We start from the raw sequence: 16,418 nt of genomic DNA on the forward strand, positions 1-16,418 counted from the left end.
CAGGACATACATACTCCCAGCTGTTCGCGGAGGAAGAGATCAAAAAGAAGGTCGTTAAGACCGCCGAGGAGTCGGTGCCCAAGCAGTACCACGAGTTCCTGAATGTCTTCTCCAAGGAAGCATCAGAACGGCTACCCGAAAGGAAGCCTTACGATCACGCAATCGAACTCGTGCCCGGCTACTCGACGTTCCACTCGAAAGTGTACCCCCTGTCGAACAATGAACAGGAAGAACTTGACAAGTTCCTGAAGGAGCAGTTAGCGAAAGGTTACATACGGGAATCGAAGTCGCCCATTTCGTCGCCTTTCTTCTTCATCAAAAAGAAGGAAGGGACTCTTCGACCCGTGCAGGACTACCGCCGATTGAATGCAATCACGGTCAAGAATCGTTACCCCTTGCCGTTGATCGCCGAAATGGTGGATAAACTCCGCGGCGCTACGCTCTTTACGAAGTTCGATGTCCGATGGGGATACAACAACGTCCGGATCAAAGCCGGTGACGAGTGGAAGGCGGCGTTTGTGGCTAACCGAGGGTTGTACGAGCCCTTGGTGATGTTCTTCGGTCTCACCAACTCCCCCGCGACCTTCCAGGCGATGATGAATGAGATCTTCCATGATCTCATCGTCGGCGGCAAAATCCTTGTGTACCTAGACGATATACTCATCTTCTCCACCAACAAGGAGGAGCATGAAAAGGTCACACGCGAGGTTCTGCGCCGCCTTCAGGACAATGATCTGTTCCTGAAGCCTGAGAAGTGCGAATGGGATGTTCCCAAAGTCGACTACGTCGGCTATGTGTTCGGTGGCGATGAGGTGGCGATGGATCCCGCGAAGCTGAAAGGAATCAATGAGTGGCCGGTGCCCCGGAACAAAAAAGACGTTCAGAAGTTCCGGGGGTTCTCCAATTTCTACCGCCGCTTCATTAAGGACTTCGCTAAGATCTCGCGACCACTCGACCGACTCACAGGGAATGACCCATGGCATTGGGGTGAAGAGGAGCAGCACGCTTTTGATGAGCTCAAGCGGCTCTTCGCGACGACTCCAGTCTTGGCGCTGTACGACCCTAATCGGGAAACGCGCATTGAGGTTGATGCCTCGGGGTACGCCACTGGCGGCGTGTTGATGCAGAAGCAGGATGACGGCAAATGGCATCCCATTGCCTTCAGATCCCATGCAATGGATCCGGCACAGCGGAACTACGAGATCTACGACAAGGAGATGCTCGCGATCATTGAAGCGCTAGACGATTGGCGCCACTACCTTGAGGGGTTACCCAATCAGTTCGAGATCGTGACCGATCATAAAAACCTCGAGTACTGGCGTACATCCCAGCATCTCACGCGCCGTCAAGCGCGATGGTCGCTATTCCTGGCCCGCTTCGACTTCCGCATCACACACAAGGCCGGAACATCGAACGGAAAGGCCGATGTCCTATCGCGCCGATCAGACCATCAGATCGGTGATGAGGACGATAACACCGATCAGGTAGTTCTCAAGCCAGAGCGCTTCCGCATCGCCTCCGCCAGGCGCGGTCATGCCTCAGTGACAGCTGATCAGTCGCTTCTGAAGCGCATCAGGGAATGTTCGGAGAAGGATCGGGAGGTGGCCGAGGCACTTGAAAAGGTGCAGGACCTCGGGCCGCCCCGGCTGCAAAGGGGTTTTGAGGAGTGGAATGCCGAACAAGGGCTTCTGCTGTTCCGCGGGTGTGTGTACGTCCCAAAGAACGCAGAGCTTCGGCGGGATATAGTCAAGATCCACCACGACTCGCCGATCGCTGGTCATGGCGGTCGTGCCAAAACCCTTGAGCTCGTATCGCGAAACTACTGGTGGCCGGGAATGTCCAAATTTGTCAATGAGTACGTAAGCACTTGTGACGTGTGCAACCGTACCAAGACATTCCCAGCCAAGCCCCAGGGTCCGCTGAAGCCGAATGAGATCCCCGAGCGCCCGTGGCAGATCATCACGACCGATATGATCGTCGGCTTGCCGAAGTCTGATGGGTTCGATTCGATCCTGGTCACCGCCGACCGCTTCACAAAGCAGGTCCACTTTTCAGCCTGTCATGAGACCCTGACGGCAGAAGGTGCGGCAGATCTGTACATCCGCGATGTGTTCAAGCATCATGGGGCCCCGGCCAAGGTCATATCAGACCGAGGTCCCCAGTTCGCTTCGAGATATCTCCATGCGGTGTACAAAGGACTGGGAATCGAGCCGGCGCTGTCCACAGCGTTCCACCCTCAGACAGACGGCCAGACTGAGCGCTGGAATCAGGAGATCGAGCAGTACCTGCGTGCTTTCACAAGCCACAGGCAGGATGATTGGGCAAGACAATTGCCGCTCGCGGAGTTTGCACTAAATAACCGAGTTCACTCCGCGACTGGGCACTCCCCATTCTTCCTGCATCAAGGGTACAATCCGGAGATCCAAGTGCGGATCAATCCGATGTCTGCGATGCCTGCGGCCGCTGATCGGCTCAAGATCCTGAAAGAGATTCGCGACGATACGCGCTCTGCGCTTGAGCTGTCGGCCGAGCGCATGAAGGTGTACTACGACAAACACGTGCAGGAGGCACCGGTCTTCGCGCCGGGGGACAAGGTCTGGCTTGACGCTCGGAACCTTAAGCTGAAACAGCCGAGCAAGAAGCTCAGTCCCAAGCGCCTCGGGCCATATGCCGTGCGGCGAAAGCTCAGAGACTTGGATTATGAATTAGTCCTGCCGAAGTCGGTGCCGGTGCATCCGGTGTTCCATGTCTCCTTGCTGAGCAAGTACACGCGTAGCGATATCCCGGGCCGGGAGCCGGAGGAGCCGCCTGCGATCGAGGTTGAGGGCGACGAGGAGTACGAGGTTGAGCGGATCAAGGATTCGAGGATCTTCCGGCGTCAGCTGCAGTACCTCGTCAAGTGGAAGGGTTATGACGACTCGCATACGTCATGGGAACCGGCGCGCAATGTTGCCAACGCGCCGGCCCTCATAGCCGACTTCCACCGGAAGAATCCGAACGCCCCTCGCCGCCTCAACGCTGCTACCTTTGGTGGTCTCAACTTTCAGCCAATGCCTGCGCCGCTGACTGAAGCACGCTGCCGCTCCGGGTGGGAGATGGGCAAGGGCACCTCGCATGAGGTCATGCGCCGTTGAGGGGGGGGTAATGTCACGAGTTGGTACGGCGCCTAGCTGTTTTTTAATTTTTTCCTTTTCACGGGCTCGAACCCGCGACCTCTGTACTACCTGCCTGATATGGACGCATTGTTATCTACTGTACGATTAGATTAGATAGGACGGCAGTGCACGGCACAGCTCGGGCTCCGCTGACACAGCCGCTCTGACTCACCGGCCCCCGGGGCCGCGTCGGCATGCTGCGCACAGACCAGCTGCGCACGGACCAACGCGCACAGCCTGCCCTAAATCTTCCCATGTATATAAACTGGCCTCTGCTGCCCTAGGGACCTCAGTTTCGACCTCTTGTCCCTAGGTCAGTAAGCTCTCCTGTACTTACTTCTTTTACTTACTAACTAATACATTCTTGTCCCTAGCCTTAGGTTTGAGCCTAGCTCACCATCGCTTCGGTAAGATAAGTCGAACGCCCCCAGCGTTTGGTTTTCCCCTGTCGCTCGACCCTAAGTCGCGACAACTACGCACATTGCTCAATGACCCCGACGCTCTCACGCATCTCTTTGACTACATCAAAGTGATTGGCCACTTTGCGGCCGGACGGAACAACCGCCTAGATCCCCACTGACTCAAAGTCGAGGTATGACAGTCTTCCCGTGAGGAACGACCACTCCACGCACTCCCACTACTCCTTGCACGAACACATCCCTCATCATATACTGATTATTACTGTACATTTCTTAATCTACTACCTACATACTATTACTCTTACCTCACCCTGTGCCTATGCCTTTTACTATGCCCTCACCCAGCCCCTTTGACAAGCTGAACTCGAGAGATGTCCTCACCCATCCCCCATGTCGATACACGTTAGATAGATCGCTCGCGCTCCACTTACTCCATGCTACTGGACAGCCCATCAATACTACCTCCCACACTACAAAGTGTACTCACAGGTATTATCCGGCATAGGGCAAAGCCCTCAAGTGGATATAGAAATGGATATAAAAATAAAAAATAAAAAAGGGGTCCATTACCGGTCCCTGGGGGGTTTTCCCTCATGTATATAAAGCAGCATCCTAGGGCACCCTGTCCCCCAGTTTTATTCACTTCATTGTTGCGCTTAACAACATTACCTCCCCATACTTAAGTGCTACTATCTCCCCCCCTCACTATCAAGCTATAAGGTGGGTTTGTAGGTTTTGTGATACCTGAGCTGCTCTGTATGTTCCTTACACATTTGACAGAGCTGAAAAAAATGTGATATGCCTTATTGTAACACCAGTGTCAATGGTGTGGGGTGTGTTTGTCCACGGGCATAGTGATGCCCATAAGGGACAATCGCGTAGCATACATACATCACACATGGTCATTATATACTACGATAGGGGCCTCCAGCCCCCGGCTACTCGCGCACCCAAGCTTGCAAGCTCGTTCCTGAATGCGTGCTTCAACAGCCTTTGCTGATCATTCTCGCTACTGGTCTCAGATGAACTTTAACAAGTCGTTGCTCAAAGCATAATTGGGCATGGTTCTCATATTAATCATCACGGGAACAGACAAAGCATGAAAGTGACCCTGTGCTTCAAGCACCTCAGAATATAATCAAGTACACCGGCCTGATCGCATCGTTCGCGTAAACGATCGTCTCGTTCAGCTGGCCGTTCATCCTATCAAAGACGACCTGCCATCATGCCACAGAGCCACGCAGTGAGCACCTCATTCGCCACCCACAGAGTCAGATAGACGTACGGAATCGTAGCCCGAAGGAAGGGCTATGACCTGTTTGAAGGCAGTCGCATTATAGCGGCGGCCGAGAACGACTTTATTGAGGAGCATGACGCCGCTGCCGTTTGCGCTGTAACTGTATGCCCTGTACCCAGACCATCCATGAGAATCGACGCCGGCAATATAAAGCTATGCACAAACTTGTTCGATGCGGAGGATGTGTATATACCAGCTCCGAACCTGTCCGAAAGGGCAAGAGAGGTCCGAGTAAGCAATGTCATATACACGATGATGAACTTGATTAGCACATACGCGCCGCTCGGATCCGCAAGCTTCACGTTGAACGACGTCCTCAGGATATTACACACTGCGCATTTGGGCAGATTGCAGAGGGTCGTCTGGCCCGTGTTTCCCAGCTGACACAGGCGCGTCGTCCCATGATAGCGGAAGCATTCATTGCCAATTCTCTTCCTACACCAGTGTCAGGAGGATACTAGGTGCACCCCGGAAGGTTTCATGGAGTGGCATCAGCACGCACCGGTAAGTATCGTATGGGTTAAGGAACATCGCGCTCTCAACGATCTTGTAGATGTGCTTTATTGTTGGTTTGATGACCTTGTTGGGTGGCCTCCAGGACTTGTTGAACTTCGTCTCAACTATGTGATAGAAATTGAAGGGATCAAGACATCAGTTCACCCACGTTAATCGCGCGCAGTAGACAGAAGTGCGCACCCTGCTTCCATGTGACGTGGCCCTGAGGAATTTCTATGATCTTCGGCGTCGTCTTCATGGCCACTTTCTTGCACGTCCGCCCGCAGAAGTGATAATTCCTGAGCTTCGGGCGGCAGCGGCACATCAGGCAGGCGACGCGCGAGCGGTCGCGGCACCTCCGCCCGCACTGATTGTGAGGGTTCAGCTTCGGCCGGCGGTGGCAGTACTGACATAGAGTTGATGAAATACGCAAGGGAAATGTCGCATACTGGATTCTCACGTTGCATTTCGTGCGGTCGCCTCCGCCAGAACATAGAGCGGTGAGGCACGTCATACCACAGGTAAGATACACGATAGAGCCCCTACGATAACACGGGCGACGTTGACATATCTAGACAGGCCATGGGCAACGCCGTCAGTTCTGCATAGTCGTACTATCGGAGATGCCTGACACTCACGACACAGGTCAGAGTAGAGCCTCCCCCTCTGCCACTGCCGTGGCCGGCCACCGCGGCGATCTTGTATTTCGCAGCACAAGTAAGGCCGCACGTAGGGTAGCTCTTCCCTCCTTGATTGGATGCCGGCTTCTTACCGCACACCTTATAATCAATAATATTAATCAAGTATCGTGTGCATGTAGTCATGGAGAAAACTTACAGCACACATACGCTGTCCGCCGTGGGTTTGCGGCCGAGCCATAAGGCGGCGCACGGGTGCCGCCGCGGCGAGGCTCACTATAGAGGATCCTTTGCTTAGCTGGTCCACATCAGTGCCGTCGCTGAAGACTGTGGCGTTGTCGTCGTTTCCATCGCCCAAGGTACTCCCGCTCTCTGTGTCGTCGTACCCATCGCCAAAATGGTTCCCGTCATCGGTGTCGCCGTCGTCATCAGAAGCCATACTGTTGAATCCACTGTCGAGGTCGCTGTCATCGTGGGCGTCGGGCCCTTCATTGTCGTCGTCGGACCACTGGCCAACGTCGGAGGGGTCATCGTCAAAAAGCTGATTATCTGTGTCGGGAGGGTTAGAATCCGTGGATGTCATTGTGTAGCACTTGAGATAGAAATAAATGGGTAGAAGTTTGCAAAGAAGGCCATTATTTATACTCGAAGGCAGGCGCCAAGTCGTAGGATTTCATGCTTGCTACTAGATGTACTCAACAAGATAGGTACTTGACGTTCTCAGATATTGACGTAAGTCATTGAATGGTGTTTCCACGCAAAGAAGGGCTGTGACGGGGAGATATATTCGGCTGAAAATTGAAGGGAGCCGTCCCGGGGCGAGTTGAGAAAACATGAGAAGAAGCGAATATAAACAGGCATGTGTATAGGACGGTAACATATGGTAACACGCGCACCTTCTTGAGCTTGCTTTCTCCCGATATCGTCGGCGCCAGGAACCTCCGCTGACAGTCCAAGGCTACAGCTCGGAGCCGGGCTCGCATTGTGCAGCGCCCCAGCGATTTGAGGAAATCTGCTTTCAGGAACACGCTGACCACAAGCCCGCTCCTTGCTCTCATGCCGCTTTCGCGTACTGAGCCCGTGTCAATGTCATTTAAGCACTCGAAATACCAATAGTCAGTGAATAGTAACTTTAGCGAGCGCTCGGCATTGCTTGCCGCCGGGTACGCAACGCCTGAGGTGGCAAGCTCTCAGCTCTGGGGATCTGAACACGGGAACTCTGCGGTCAATGGCAGTCATCTATGTAAATGACGTAGAACGCGGACCTTCAATGCCTTGTCGCGACGAGGAACGGGAGCAATTAGCGGCGGTGACAAGACGGCGTGGGACCCGAATATGAGTTGAGAGGACCACGCAAGGGGGTGCGGGCGTGCTCTATTCGCGCCTCTTGCGGTGACAGCCTCAAGGCAACATTAGGCTACTACAAGACATAGAAACTCGTAAGACAAAAGAAGTCAGAACCGAAGATGTAGAATGCCCATGTGTAAGGGAGGTGGGGGGGAAAGAAAATGCGAGTCCGTACTGCGAGCAACGCTGCGAGCGATGCATGATATGGCTGTATATAGACACAGTAAGTCAAGAACGTACCTGCGAGCGATGCGTGAGACGGCTGAGGCCTTCGTATCCTCGCAATGAGTATATATACGTCGAGACGGGCTAAGCGAGGTCAGAAAGAAAGAGGGGAATGTGGCGACGACGAAAGAGCTCGTGACGTGCCGAAGCGCGTTCAAAGCGTATTGGCAAGAGGCCAATGGCTTTAATGCGATCGAGATCGTCCGTTTCGCATTGACCCAGCGCATTCCCACAACCTCCGAATGCGCTGCACAACGTGACAGACACGAGGCATGGTGAGCGTGTGCACGAAGGGGGACAAGACGAAAGGAGAATACGCGTGCACTCCTCTATCGGGAATGCCATAGAGGCCATACGCTAACAGATCCACCATATGTATACATACTCGAGTCTTGAGGGCTATCATTTGAGCTTTACTGATACTCCTGCCCAGATTGAGTCCTATTGACCTAACAGTCATGTTGCAGGGGGGGGGGGGGGGTTGGTAGCCAATGAATAGACGTTACAACAATGAACACATGGCTCGGCGAGCCAAGAACAGATGGGTACAGGTTGCTCACACTCGGCAGAATCGTTTATTGAGGTTACAAGAATTCACAGGAGCATAACCAAACAGCGCCTTTATCCGAATACAACTAAGGGCAATGCACGATCAACCTTGACAACATGCGATACTATGAAGGAACATGAGCATCAATATAAAACCACCATTGGCATAAACACAGACTTTGTACACAGAGCATGGGACAGCTTCAGTCGGAATCTACTTCGCGACAATGCATGTATTCTGTGCATAAATAATCATCAGTATTTGGGTGTCTGAAGCTTCCAGAAAGATAGTCAATGATGTAACGAAGACTCACACATGGAAATGGTGTTGTCGCCGCTGTTTTGACTGTTACCACCGCTATTGCCATTACCACTGATACCGCCGCCAATACCTCCATTACCGTCGATACTGCCACCAATACTGCCGCCACTTTGATTGGCAACGTTGACGCTGTTGTTACCGCCGCCGCAGTGCGTTCCCGAATTTCCTGTGTTTCCGCCATGGTTGGTACCACTGTTGTTACCAGACATTGTGTGCGATAAAGGGGTTGCTGTGTGGGTTAAAAAGGTGATGGATACTGCTGCCCCCTACAGTCCAAGGCATGCATTTATATCCATCCTCTGTTTGAGAGAAGGCGCCACCCTGTGCATGACTCATCCAGATGAGGAGACACGCAATAGAGAGGATGAATGGAGGGTAATACGTGTCAAGGAAAATAAGAGCCTGATACTGAGCGAAGAGATACGGTATTACTGAAACACGCTCACCAGGTGTAGGTGATATGCAGTGTCCGATGCCGCATGGTGAGATCCACTGACAGTCTATTACCCGAAATGTGCTTATCGTGTCATCGAACATTGAACATTTTACTGTCAGACGGAGTAGAAGAGGCTATACTGCCAAAAGAAAGCTCACCGGCGTTTGGCGACAACATGATGCTGGATGTCAAGAAGCGACAACTGCCGTATATTGAGGAAGTTGATGCCACGTTGTGCGTCCCGAGGTCAGATAGAGGCTGCAGAACTGACCAATTGTGTTTCCAGACCTCTCAGGGAGGGAAGAGGAGCGCATTTGGGTTGAGTGGCAGACAGACGGAGAGCTGAATGACAGTCATCTGACTGAGGACTTGACATGCAAGGCCATGCTCTGCAAGTGGCGTGGAATGGAAAAGTCGAGGCTTTGATGTCCCGTGAATGAGCATCTAGAGAAATGTCTCAATTGCGTACTCATGATACCCATTACTGCGGGCGTCCACGGCAAATGTTGATTCGAGCAATGAAAGGCTTCTATCACTACTTTTATGTCGATGCCACGGAGGCTGCACACTCTCGAGGAGATCGTGCGGCTGCGCGATGAGTGCCTGCACGGCGGTCAGCAGGTTTCTGTATCCCTTGGCCTCGCCCGCGCTCGTGTCCAGTTCCTGGAGCCTGCGGGTAGTATATAGCTCTTCGCGCGCCATCTTGAGGGCCTACTCTTTAATGTGCTCTGACACCTGCTCCTTAGACTCGTCCAACACCTAGCTTCTATGTCAAGCCACCGTTGTCAACGCGAGCATGGGGAATCCTTTACAGGCGTATATCATGGCATGCAAAGAGATGGATGTAGCGCATGATCGCAGTATCACGACCACCTGCCAGTCTGTCTAGTGGAATAGATGGCAGGCAATCACTCATTATTACGCAATGGCAAGACGTACTCATCCTGCTCAATTGCTACCTTTTGTTGGTTCTTTTGGTCCACCTTTGGGCTGCGAGAACATGGTCAAGATGGTATTTGATATGGGCACCTGGCGACAGACAGCCAAGCCTAGATGCTTGACAGGTCGTCTGCAAATGAGACTGTCAGAGCAGTCACGATGAGACCGATCCGTGATGATCCAGAATCTCGGCGAGATTCTCGACCGTCTGTTTATTCGAGTGAACGTCCGAAAGTTGATGATTGTCCTTGCGCAGATTGTGGATGCGGAGACAAAACACATGCATCGTCATGAAGAATCAGCAACCTTTAGATCGACGTGGGACACGCAAACCTTATTCAAGAAAACGGTCACGTGACTGACGCGCGCAGCGGTGGCTGAGTGACCCAATGGCCGTTTCAGACGTGCTCCAGCTCGTAGGACCATGGAATTCAATGTTCTCACAACAGAATTCGTCGCAAGTCCAAGTGACAAGTGCAAAATGATCTTATGGATAGTGTTCTCGTGCCTCATATCTCTTCGCAGCACGGTCGTGTCATTGTCTGAAGAATGATCTTGTGACGCCAGTGGCCGAATGCACGGTGCACCCGGAGACAGGGTTTGCTTATGGTCATTTTTGAGTATTGTATCCTCAATAAAATGTGATGTCAAGTGTTTAGTCCTGAGTCTACATAGTCATTTTTTTTTCGTTGGCTGGATCGTTCTGCCGTCCTTAGGGTTAGGTCTACAAGTTCTGCCCTAAATAATATCAATAATACCCCAATGCCGGTTGTTCGGATGCAACTTTCAGCCGGTTGCCCGACAAACTCGGGGATGAATGCATCATGTGGGGCAATACTGACATGGCAGGCCGTACCGATTGCCTTGCGTCACTGACATTCGCTTGAACGGTTCCGTCTGTCCTGTGCGCAAAAGGCTTGTGATATCGGGATGAGCTGAAGCGCTCCACGGTTCAGTAAGTTGTATGTGGTTAATTACACGGTGGGTTCTCGAAGGGCAGCTCCGAAGTACCCTACCGGGCTCACATCTGAACTCCTCGAAGTTGCGCTGTACGTTCATTCTTCGACCTCTCGTGATCAGACTCAATGTTGTCTTGTAGTAACACTAAGTGGGAGTGCACATCGACGCGCCTTCCGCACCATGGCTCAACGGCGTCTCAGTCACATTATCAACGGGCTGGCATCACCGACGGATGCACCTGTCGGTACACTAGAACTTGGGGGCATTTCGTACGAAGTGCCATGTTCACAGACACCCTCGAGGTTACCGCATTGCCAGGATGTCACTTTAGATCTCAAAGATCCCTTCACATTAGACAACCTCCACTTCATGCTGCAAAAGTTCCTTCTCGGCCAAGACATATTTCTCTTGTCGCAGCCGGGGCCGTATGCACGTCGATTGGCCTTCACATTCTGCAGGTGAGTGTGTATATTTTGATACGGACATGGTGCTAATGTCATTCTAGCTTGCTCAACTCGGAATACGAGTACATTGCGCTACATCGAGACATCGGAGAAACAGAGCTCAAGCAAGGACGAGAAATCCGCCGGGGCGGCAACCTGGTATACGTAGATAGCGCTGCAGTCCGTGCTGTAAAGCATGGTCGAATCCTCATTATAGAAGGCATAGAGAAAGCAGAGCGAGGAATTATGCCGGTACGTCCATCGTCTGCTGCAGTACCTCTAATCCTAACTATCACAATAGGTTCTAAACAACCTCTTAGAAAATCGAGAGATGTACGCGGATCCGCTCTCATACATACTTTCTGCTTATTGTTTGCCCCAGGAACCTCGATGACGGCACGCACATCATCCACCCACACCGGCATGCACTCCTCGATTCAACGAGCGACGCAATCACCGGCAAGCGTTTTCTCCCCGCACACAAGAACTTCCGCGTCATCGCGATTGCAGCGCCCGTCCCACCGTATCCTGGCTACCCACTAGATCCACCATTTCGCAGCCGCTTCCAAGCACGCTTTGTCGATCCCGTCGGGGCCCTGCTCGCACTTCCTCCTCCATCCTCACCCGCTCCATCCGCTGCACTGTATGACCGCCTGCGCGAGATGATCGTCGCGACGCAGTACGCGAGCGAGACGCGCACCACGCTTGATGCAGTCGCCAAGTCTGCGCTCCCCGCGTTCCCACAGACTGCCCTCACGAAACTTTACGCGCTGCTCAGTGTGTTTCCCCCTCCGGCGAGCGGGAAGCTGGCACCGGCACAGCTCGCGCGGCTAGTGCTGACGATCCACCCGGGGCTGATTCATGCACCATTCGTAGCATGGGCAACGCTCTCGCAGCAGTGCGAGGATGCAGGGCTTGGCCCGCTCGGCAGCCCGTCACTCAGCGGCAGCGGCGACGAGCTTGGACTACTGGGGTACAAGCTGGACAGCGTTCGCAGAGTGAACGAACACGCAGCGAAGGCCGAGTTCGTGGGTATAGACGGGGCGCGCGTGTCCGTTGACGTGCCCGCGGGTCCGCGGCCGCTGCTCCAGTTCCCCTTTGCTGCACCCGAACAGCTGGGCTTCTTTGCAACGGGAAGGTTTATGGGCCTCCTGACGTCGCTGCTGCAGGCGCATGCGCTTGGGTGGGACATCTTGTACGTCCCGCCGGCGTTGCCATCGACGGCGTCCTGCTCCACGTCGCTGCTGGTACGGACGTTCGGCGCGGTGCTGGGATACGAGACAGAGGACTACCACATGTACAAGGAGCTCGGCGGGCGGGAGCTGATTATGCGGCGGAAGATCGAAGATGGCGGCGCTACGACATGGGAGCCAAGGTAGGAGCGCATGCTTTCCGTGTCCGGGGCGTCCGAGGATCATGTTGTGTCGCTTTTCAGCCCTCTGGTCGAGGCGGTCTGGTCTGGACGACTTGTGCATCTGGACGGCATAGATATCATTGGGTCCACAGCAGGCTCGCTCGCCAGGCTGATGCAAGATCGGGAGGTCGAGTTATGGGAGGACAAGCGCATTGTCCGCCAAGCTTCGCAAGAAGAGGTGTGTCCATCTACTACGAGTCGTGCACGCCGGCTCAGTCCGTCATAGCTGGCCCCAGGCGACCTCACCATCGCCCGCCCGTCCTTCCGCATAATCAGCACCGCGTCCAAGTCGGTTCTCCTCAAAGACTGGCTATCGGACGAGCAGGCCAACATGTTCTTCCCCATCGCCGCGCAGCCCATGGGGCACGCCGAGGAGCGTGCCGTGCTCCTGCAGACTGGCTGTGCGCCGGGCGTCGTCGACGCGCTGCTAGTGTTCGCGGAGAAATACCGCGCGGGCATGAGCGTGGATTCGGTGCAGAAGAACCGCAAGCTCGGCACGCGTGCGCTGCTGAGGATTGCGCGGCGCGTCGCACGCTTCCCCGGTGACGACGACTTGCACGCGATGATCAGCCGCGCGGTGCTGGCGGAGTTCTTGCCGCCCACGGAAACGATGAACCTCGACGAGCTGTTTGAGGAAGCAGGAATCCAGAGGCGCACCCCTCCGGTATGCGTTTTGTTTGGATGCCTGTGTTCATTCTCAACCGTGTGACTGTCCAGTTTAATCCACCGCTAGTCGTTCAGCAGGACGGTATACTATTCCCGGAGCCGAGCGATCCTTCACGACAGGGCCAGGGGTCCACATTCATCCCTGCGTTCGACCGCATACAGGACCCGGAAGGCGCAGCGTCATACGTACCGCACATGGATCATTTCTATGACAACAGTTTACAGACCGGTCTCATGCGTGACCTAGCCGTCGATTTTGAGATTCTTGGCGAGCATCTAGTGCTCTTGGGAAATCAGGTATGATAGACATGATATGCTCTATACGAGGGGTACTGATGGCGGGAACATAGGGAGTAGGAAAGAACAAGATCATTGACAGGTAAGTCCTTTTTGTCCAGCTTTGCAATGAAGCTCACAACGTGTATGCATAGATTGTGTCAGGTAAGGCATACTAGAGCATGCGATCCCACTTTGACTCACGCCCATGCAGCTCCTGGGCCGTCCTCGAGAATATATCCAACTTCACCGTGACACTACCGTCAACCAGCTTATGTTCCAGACAGTCCTGGAGAATGGCACACTCAAGTACACAGACTCACCTCTGTTGCGCGCGATCTCGCACGGCCGTGTCATGGTCGTCGACGAGGCAGATAAAGCTGCAGAGCATGTCGTCGCAATTTTCAGGAGCCTCGCCGGCCACGGACAGCTCACACTGGCTGACGGACGTCGCGTACGTCGAGAAAGAGAGCGTGACACTGACGTTGTCGTGCACCCCAATTTCCGCCTCATTCTCCTGGCAAATCGGCCCGGGTATCGTGAGCATTCTTCCACTCTTCGACTGTAATGCAATGGGTGAACACAATGACGGCAGCGTTCTTGGGCAACCACTTTCTGCAGGTTCTCGGCGACAGTTTCAGTTGTCACGCCGTCGTGAACCCCGACATGAACAGCGAGAGGAGACTCCTGTCGCAGCTGGCTCCAGAACTCAGCGAGGATATGATCCTGCGTCTCGTGGCTGCCTTCCAGGACTTGCGCCGTGCCTACGACAGCGGCTCTCTGACATATCCTTACTCGCTGCGAGGTATGTACGGGACGAGCGTTGGCGGAAGTTGAACAGCGGTCTCAACGTTTGCCAGAGCTTATCAACATCGTGCGGCATATGAAGACGTATCCATCTGACACTTTGGAAGCAACATTGCGCAACGTCTTCGACTTTGACGTGTACAAGCCAGAGACCATCGAGAAGCTCGCTGAAATTCTGGACCATCATGGGTTGGTCTCACAGAGAGATTACTGTGACTTTGCTGACAGTCTTATCTACAGACTAGCTGTCAAGCATCTAGGCTTGGTGGCCGCTAGAGAGGCTTCGCGCAAGAAAGTGCTCGATATTAAGTTCTCTCCGAAGGACACCACGCTCTCGCAGCCGAAGTATGGAAAGGTGGACCCAAACAACCAGCCGCACACGGGTGGTAACACATGGGCAGGAGGAGTACGTCTTTCCATTGCACATCGATTGATAAATGTCTCAAGTCTATTGCTTTTCGGACAGACAGGCGGTCGTGATACTGCTGGATTGGGCGGGCGTGGTGGCTATATGCGCCTCTTTGCGGGCCATGATATTCACCAGGCAAGGATTCCACATGCTCACATTGACAACGGCGGCTTGACGTCGAAGCCAGGTGTCGGATGAGCTGAAAAATCAGGTGCCGGAACACGTTAAAGAGCAGGCCCGCAAGATGGCGCGTGAAGAGTTAGCGCGCAGGCTGGAAGAACTGGACATGAGCGCGGGCGAGGCCAAGGGATACGGCAGCCTGCTGACCGCCGTGCAGGCACACATCGCGCAGCTGCACGATCTCCTCGAGAGTGTGTAATTTCCGTGCGGCGCAACCTCTATCAGGACTGACCAACTGTGTTTCCAGACCTCTCAGCGAAGGAAGAGGAGCGTGTTTGGGTCAAGCGGCAGACAGACGGCGAGCTGGATGACAGTCGTCTGGCCGATGGCTTGACGGGCGAGGCGACGGTCTACAAGCGACGCGGCATGGCAAAGCCAGAACTTGGACGTCCCCAGATTAAGTGAATAATCGTCCTTGGATCTGAAATGGAGTCGCTAACATATTCTAGACCAAAACGCATACGTTTTGTCTTCGACATCAGCGGTTCCATGTACGTTTGTACATCTCGGGAGGGCAAGCTGAGTGCTGAATCTAGGGACGTAGGTACCGGTTCCAGTACGATGGCCGCTTGCAGAGGAGCATGGAGACCGGTAGGTCTGGCTGTTTCCAGTCTTGCAAAAACTCATTTGGGGGACATAGCGGTGATGATTATGGAGACTTTCAATCGTCTGACACGGAAAGATAAATATCTCTGGGATGTAAGTGGTCGCGTATATCGGAAGTCGACCTAGCTCATTCTCGTTAACATAGATGTACGGGCACGTAAGCACCCTGCTGGTGTGGTCACCTTGGCCAGAGCTGATAGTTGTTACAGTCTGGGGACTCTCCGGTGATCTCTCTCATTGAGTTGGACAAGCCACCAACCGAGCTCAGGGATCGCTACAAAGTGGTAGAGAAAATGGAGCTTGTCTCGCAGTATGCGTTCGCTGGCGATTACACAGGTGTGTGTGCACGGACGCTACGCAGGCACGGTCACTGACGCGCCTCAACGCTCCTAGTGGAAGCAATTGAGAAGGCGGTGGACGAAGTAGCGAAGTTCGACGCAGGTTGGTCGGCCCCTCAAGTCGTTTTGAACGTACACTGATGGCAGCGACAGACGATTGGTTTGTGATCACCATTACGGACGCCAACTTTTCGCGATACGCAATCACTGCGGAGGAACTCCACAAGGTCATGACCCGCCACCCCAAGGTCAATACTGCGCTGATATGCATAGGTGAGGGAGCGGAGGTCCAGTGGTGAGTCTTTCGTCGCACCGCTTGAGTATCTAGTGTGACATGTATTGCTGGGATTCAGGATACCGCAGAAGCTGCAAGGTCGGGGATTCCGCGTTGCCAACACCGCCGATATACCCGCGGTCTTGAGGAGTATTTTGTCTACGATGGTAGACCGGTGATGGTAGACTTGCCGATAGACCTTGCTTTATATACGCCAGAAATT

At 53.7% G+C, this 16,418-nt stretch overlaps 2 protein-coding genes across 2 annotated transcripts; one reads left to right on the forward strand and one right to left on the reverse strand.

The window, feature by feature from the left end:
- Positions 1–4,701: 4,701 nt before the first annotated feature.
- Positions 4,702–5,625, reverse strand: POSPLADRAFT_1157120 (hypothetical protein; the record flags this gene model as incomplete). The annotated part of the gene is made up of 5 exons (XM_024487134.1): positions 4,702–4,791; positions 4,860–4,889; positions 5,033–5,306; positions 5,374–5,491; positions 5,568–5,625. The coding sequence occupies 5 exons, from the start codon at positions 5,623–5,625 to the stop codon at positions 4,702–4,704; spliced, it is 570 nt and encodes a 189-aa protein (XP_024334134.1).
- A 5,337-nt stretch (positions 5,626–10,962) lies between these two features.
- On the forward strand, positions 10,963–16,374 carry POSPLADRAFT_1076280 (hypothetical protein; the record flags this gene model as incomplete). Its single annotated transcript, XM_024482904.1, has 24 exons — positions 10,963–11,240; positions 11,288–11,477; positions 11,527–11,558; positions 11,608–12,600; positions 12,661–12,817; positions 12,866–13,303; positions 13,357–13,602; positions 13,656–13,684; positions 13,737–13,746; positions 13,796–14,120; positions 14,177–14,386; positions 14,442–14,577; positions 14,629–14,794; positions 14,859–14,891; positions 14,985–15,168; positions 15,225–15,378; positions 15,427–15,468; positions 15,522–15,568; positions 15,618–15,676; positions 15,729–15,740; positions 15,793–15,919; positions 15,977–16,024; positions 16,075–16,216; positions 16,275–16,374. 24 exons carry the CDS (start codon positions 10,963–10,965, stop codon positions 16,372–16,374), a joined length of 4,158 nt encoding a protein of 1,385 aa, XP_024334135.1.
- Positions 16,375–16,418: the final 44 nt, after the last annotated feature.

Source organism: Postia placenta, assembly GCF_002117355.1.
Source record: "Postia placenta MAD-698-R-SB12 unplaced genomic scaffold POSPLAscaffold_18, whole genome shotgun sequence".
In the NCBI taxonomy this organism is placed as follows: Eukaryota; Fungi; Basidiomycota; class Agaricomycetes; order Polyporales; family Adustoporiaceae; genus Rhodonia; species Rhodonia placenta.